The 5,732-nt window shown below is 42.8% G+C and overlaps 1 protein-coding gene across 1 annotated transcript; it reads right to left on the reverse strand.

Moving 5' to 3' along the window:
* Positions 1-1,265: 1,265 nt before the first annotated feature.
* Positions 1,266-5,253, reverse strand: LOC139334418 (interferon regulatory factor 1-like). Its single transcript, XM_070967277.1, has 7 exons — positions 5,164-5,253; positions 4,970-5,069; positions 2,329-2,508; positions 2,083-2,244; positions 1,945-1,997; positions 1,660-1,750; positions 1,266-1,384 (listed from the first exon to the last, which is right to left on the reverse strand). Exons 1-7 carry the CDS (start codon positions 5,251-5,253, stop codon positions 1,266-1,268), a joined length of 795 nt encoding a protein of 264 aa, XP_070823378.1.
* Positions 5,254-5,732: the final 479 nt, after the last annotated feature.

Genomic DNA, 5,732 nt, shown 5'->3' on the forward strand with positions numbered 1-5,732 from the left:
AAGTGTGACTTATATTTACTTGTGGCTGTATTTTCTAGTACAAAGCACTGGTTTCTGTTTTCAGTCACAGGGCGAGTCTGACGCGACTCATGACCAGTGAAGCACTCAACACAAATATCTGCTCACTTCCCTCTTGGTTAGCCAGAGTTTAGGCTCTTTGAATGTTATGCGCTGTTGAAAATATCTTTTCTAAAATGTTAAAACAATAAATGTACACTTTTAAAATTCAGTAAAGAAGAAAGAGGCTGCAGGTCAGCTTCTTTTTATTCATCACATCACTTCACTGGAGCACTGACAGCAGTGGATTCATGACTGGGAATATGTCTCAGCCCCCAGCTGGTGAAAGGTTTTATTGAAGTGACGCACACGAGCACCTTTTGAAGCCACCACCTTCAAGTCCAGTGAGCTGGGATTCGGCCATCTCTCACTGCCAATCACCATGATGATTTTACAGTGTGTAGATACATGTGTAATAAGTCTGAGAGGGAATCAAATCCAGACGTGACTGACAGATTGGACCTCAGTCATTAATAACTAGGCAGTCAAGCAAACACGCTGAACAAATACATAAACACAAGGTATGAAGACTCCTTTACCTTTTACACTTTGTAAATTCAAGATTATTTTCAAAAATACAAAACAAATACAAAACAGGTTGTACAACAAAACATGAAACACTGCACCTTCAAGAACATTTTTCAGGAGCGTCTCTGGGAGAAATCTTAAAGACCAAAGACATAAAGATACAATCAAACACACAGACACAGACAATACATATATATGTCTGTATGTACTGCAGCTTAAGTCAGCTTACTGCGTATGGTGGTAAACTGCACTTCATTTACAGCATGTTGCCTGAACATCCAGTAAAACTCAAAGAAACAGAGCAATAACCGATGCTGCACTGAATCGAAACGAGATCTGTTTACTCTGTCAGCTGTGGCGTGAGCTTGGTGTCATTTCCATGAGTGAGAGGCACTGAACCGTCGTGAACCCAAGTGATGATGACAGGGGTAAAGCTTGGCTTGGAACAGGATCTTCATCCCAGCACACTCAGCAGAGAGGATAACCGCCTAATGCACTGACGGAGCAATATTCTCTGATCGCTCCCCCTCTCCCATTTCTCTTTTTTAGCAGTCTGCTCAGCAGATAGACAGCAGGAGGGACAGCAGCTGAAGGTTAGCAAGAGAGCCCGAAGGGGAAAAAATGCTTTTAATCAAATATGGTAAACACAAAGAGCAGGAGGATGAGCCGCTGGTGCACAATTAGGGCATTAGTGTTTGCTGAGGTGTGGACCAATCAGAGAGCTCCCTGATGTAGTTTGGACCGAACAGATCACTGTAGTTGTCTGTGTGCAGAGAGTACGGGCTATCATCACCTGCACCTGAGGAGCACAAAACAACACGAACACACACGCAGAGACAAACAGAGGGGAACTGTGAGATATGAGCGAATCATGACCAGAACATCCAGCCTCCACACCTAACCCGTAATTTGTGGCTTGGTCAGATAAGAAAGATGTGCTTTTATATCTAGAATACTGCACAAAATCCGCATTTTGTCTTTAATCAGCAACATAATTTAGTACTAATCTACTGTGCTAATAATCTACAACTGAGGCAATCTGATGATTTGAAGATGATGATTTGCTGATCGTACAGTGCCATTGGTCCCACAGTGTGTGTGTTCTCCATCCTCTCTGCTCCCCAGTCGGGTTCCAGAGGTCACTGTTGCTTAAGTGGTCCATCAACTATGGGAGACAAAATACCCACAATGCATCAGACAGACAGCTAGAGCACCACCCGCAGCACCCAAACTGCATCCCAGGAACATGCAACTGATCCCAAAGCAGTTCAGTCAAACTTGTGTTGCCATGACGTGTCAGAAAGCCAAAATTCACTGCACTTAGTCAGTCAGCCAGCCGACAGAGTGAAGGTCTGATACCTTAAACACCGCCTCATTCTGCTCCTGGTCCTCTGCTTTGGCCTCCCACATCCCTGCACAACAACAAGAACTTTCATCCTCACAGGCAATACGGACGACCGCCAGAACAACAAAACACCTGGACTGCAAGGGTCTCACCGTGTGTTTGAGTGTTGGCAAACGGGCTTTCTGCAGGGGTCTCCACCTTCTGCAGCGTGTCTGAAATAGGTCTCGTTGTGGTGGGTTGCCAAGCGTGTGGGGTGTATGCATCATCCCCTAAACTCGTCTGTCTTTCTCGAGGTCTGCTGAACAGCCGCAGGCCTGAGAGAGGACAGGAGGCTACTGTCCCACGGGGTCTGCCTGAGAGTATGTGAAGTGGTGATACATTTGAAAGGCACGTCTTACCTCTCCTGCGTCTGTGTGTTTGTGTGCTGGGCATCATCTTGTAGACTCTGTAGGCATTGCTGCCTCTCTTCCTGCTGTGCTCCTGCAGCTCGCAGATGTCAGGCAGAGAATTCAAGGCACAGCGGAAATTCGCCTTCCATGTCTTGGGATCTGGCTTGTCTTTGCCCGGATGGTACCGTCCTGAATGTGTGCAGACAAGCATTGGCCTGTGTAAGTGATGGAATACCTGGCCCAAGATTTACTACATGGCCATTTGATTAGAATTAAATAGTTTAGTAATATGCAAATGGTCAGCACAGAATTAAAAAAATATTTTGTTTTGGGGTCCTCAAGATTAGTTCATATAACAGGACCCACCTGATCACCTGGATTATGTGTTTTGGTGGTTCACAGTCACAAAAGTTGTCAGTTAAACTAGCACAAACACAAAAAACACCACAAAACAGGAAAGTCATTCAATCAGAACTCCAAATATCACTGTAACAACTTTAACCGTGCTGCTGCCTCTGTCTTTCACCGGCTGTCAGACCATCTATCAGCGACTGCTCAGTCAGGTGACTTCATCCAGAGTGCTTTCTCATGTTTATTGGGATTTGGATCTCAGCCAGTCATCTGAACATAACTGTCAGCCTGAGCGATACAATCACTGGAGCTTAAAAGCATCCACTGTGGATCATTTACAGCACACATGCTGCAACCTACCACAGTCATTAATGACCTGAAGAGCCTTCATGAGTTCTGTACCAAAGAGCATCTGAACTCTTCTGCTTCAACTGACGCTTCAGTTATGCTCTCTGCATACTTTAGCTTTGTTTTAATAAACTCTCTTGAATATCGAGCGGAGTCGGAGTCTCGGGATGTAACCATTCTGCACAGTGCCTATTTTTCACACGTTCAACAGCTGAATATGTTTTTTCTAGATCTCGTCCTCTTGTACTTTGACAGCAATATGATCACCCTGCACATTCACAGCAAGTGAACTGGAGCTTTTCCCACGACGTGATGCAGTCACGAAGCATGACTTTCCCAAGACTGGAGTGTGTGTGTGTGTGTGTGTGTGTGTGTGTGTGTGTGTGTGTGTGTGTGTGTGTGTGTGTGTGTGTGTGTGTGTGTGTGTGTGTGTGTGTGTGTGTGTGTGTGTGTGTGTACAGCTTTAACTTCAACTTGTTCCTCAGAACTCAAAAATGAGATCTGCTTATGAGATTATGTGACAAGAGGAATTTACCCAAAAGGTCTCTTAAATTGCTATTAGATTATGTTCTATGAATTACAATTAAATGTGTGTGTTTCATATTCTGTGGACTCGATGTTATTTGTGTCCTGATTACTCTGAGCAGATGCTGAAAGGATTGCTCTGAATAATTCAGCTGGGTTAGTTTTCAATGTGTGGAGTCTGTGCACCCTAAAGAACTCATGAACCCACCAATCACATTTTCCCTAGTTTATTTCTTCGAATCCAGTTTGGCATTGAACCGCCGTGACAGGGAGTGGAATTGATATCCCTTAAATCTTCACAGATAACTGTTCGTGTCTCATCCCCAGATTATTACAAACATTAAAGGTTTCTGTGCAACTGTCATCACATAGTAGGAAAGGGAATGTGGTAGATCTAGAAAAACAAAGACTGAACAACACACCCATAGAAAGACCTCTGCGGAGCAGGAAACAGGTCTGCAGGCAGGTCTCATCAGCATGCTTGAAATTATTTCCAAAATGCAGTGAAAATGCTTGTTGGCAGTGCAGGCAAATTTTAACTGAAGATAACATCCACAAACTTTATTTTTCCTCTTAAAATGATGTGAATTCAGAAAATCATACTGAGGATTATTCAGACAGATTCCTGGTCAGAACTGAACTAGGATCTTGTGAACACATGCATCTATTGATTTTAACCATATTGGTCAGCTGTGGTGCTGTGGCTCTGACTCCAGCAGTCTGCTCTGTTACTTGTGTAGACTAGATCACAAATATAAGTTTTTCTCCTGTGGTTTTACGCCACAAAGCATCAGCATGCAAGTGTAAAAGTCAGAAAGCAAATGAGCAGCCAATACAAACGAAAGATCCCAGGTCAAAAAGTAGTCTACTTTTGTGTATTAGAAACAGAATTGAAGTATAGAAGAGACATCAAGATGTCATTAAGTCCTACTTAAATGTATTAAAAATGAATATACTAATCTTACAATTTCTTTATTCTAAGTGCTATAAATTGTACTTAAGTGTTAAAAAATGTACTAAATTGCAAATACTCTTAATAGAAATAAAGTTTACCTATGAAAAATATACTTATTTTCAATTTCAGTTCAATTTCATTGGTATGCTTAATTGAAGTATACTTAAATTTCACTTCACTTAAGTATATTTCTGACACATTGGTGATATAATACATTTGTACTGCAAGTGTGTTTTGAATGCTCATGAATCATGATTTTCACTGGTGTACTTCAGTACACCATCTATTTACACTCCATCTAATATACTCAAGTGGTACTCAAGGGCTATGTGAGTACACTTAAGTATACTTGACGGTGACAAAAATAGCACAAAGTGTAGTTAGTGCATTCTTCAAAATTATAATTTAAGCATAACATTGTTTCACCTGCGATAGATAGAAAACACATCTGTGTTTGTGCGAGGCTCCTACCAGTGTGCATGGCCCAACTCCTGAAGAGCGTAGCATCTCGGTCAATACTCCAGCCATGACGAGCAGCATGTTTCCACGGGATCTGGAAGATTCGTGCTGACTGGGGAATAAAATGCAATAAAATAGAGTACTTTGTGTACCCAGGTCTGTATGCTCATGTATGCATGGGATGAGGGTGAGATGGAGGGGTCTACCTGATCTAGCCAGCTGACTCCTGGATACCTCCCAGACTGAATCTGCTCTTCCAGCCATGGTCTCAGTCTCAGCCGGCCTGGTTGTTGCATGCTGCAGTCTAAGCTTCAGGTGAGCAGAAAGGTGTTCAGAATAGATGCACCAACAGCCACACGGGGGATTCAGCGATAACAGAAAATTTCTCAGGAACTCAGATTAAATCATAGGTTACGTCGGGACACCCTTCCTCCTCCACTGCATTCTTCCAATCAAACACCTTACAGGTATACAGTCCCTCTCCTCCTCCAAAAATATTCCTCACTGCGTAAGTAGCTCCTCCAATTACAGGAAATACTGTACTTTTAAGGCTTTTGCAGCAATTCTGCAGGTTGACCATGGACAAAACTGTTAACAGTTCTTCAAAGTTCTTCGAAGTCAAACATTTGGTGAATGCAGTACATCAGTGTGAATCTGGCATGCAGTGTCACCTTTTGGGTTAAATATTTTGGTGACGATCGGCTTTTCATGTGGTTCCACGATAAGTTATTGTGGCATCAGTGAGACAGTGTGTGTCCATGTGACACCAGCAGGT

This window comes from Chaetodon trifascialis, chromosome 1, assembly GCF_039877785.1.
Source record: "Chaetodon trifascialis isolate fChaTrf1 chromosome 1, fChaTrf1.hap1, whole genome shotgun sequence".
Taxonomy (NCBI): domain Eukaryota; kingdom Metazoa; phylum Chordata; class Actinopteri; order Chaetodontiformes; family Chaetodontidae; genus Chaetodon; species Chaetodon trifascialis.

Excerpts from the sequence above, each read along its gene's own strand:
- LOC139334418 (XM_070967277.1), bottom strand. The coding sequence starts at position 5,253 with ATGCAACAACCAGGCCGGCTGAGACTGAGACCATGGCTGGAAGAGCAG. Across the intron at positions 2,245-2,328 it reads AACACACAGACGCAGGAGAG|GCCTGCGGCTGTTCAGCAGA; the intron begins GTAAGACGTGCC and ends GTCCTCTCTCAG. Across the intron at positions 1,998-2,082 it reads TGCCAACACTCAAACACACG|GGATGTGGGAGGCCAAAGCA; the intron begins GTGAGACCCTTG and ends GTTGTTGTGCAG.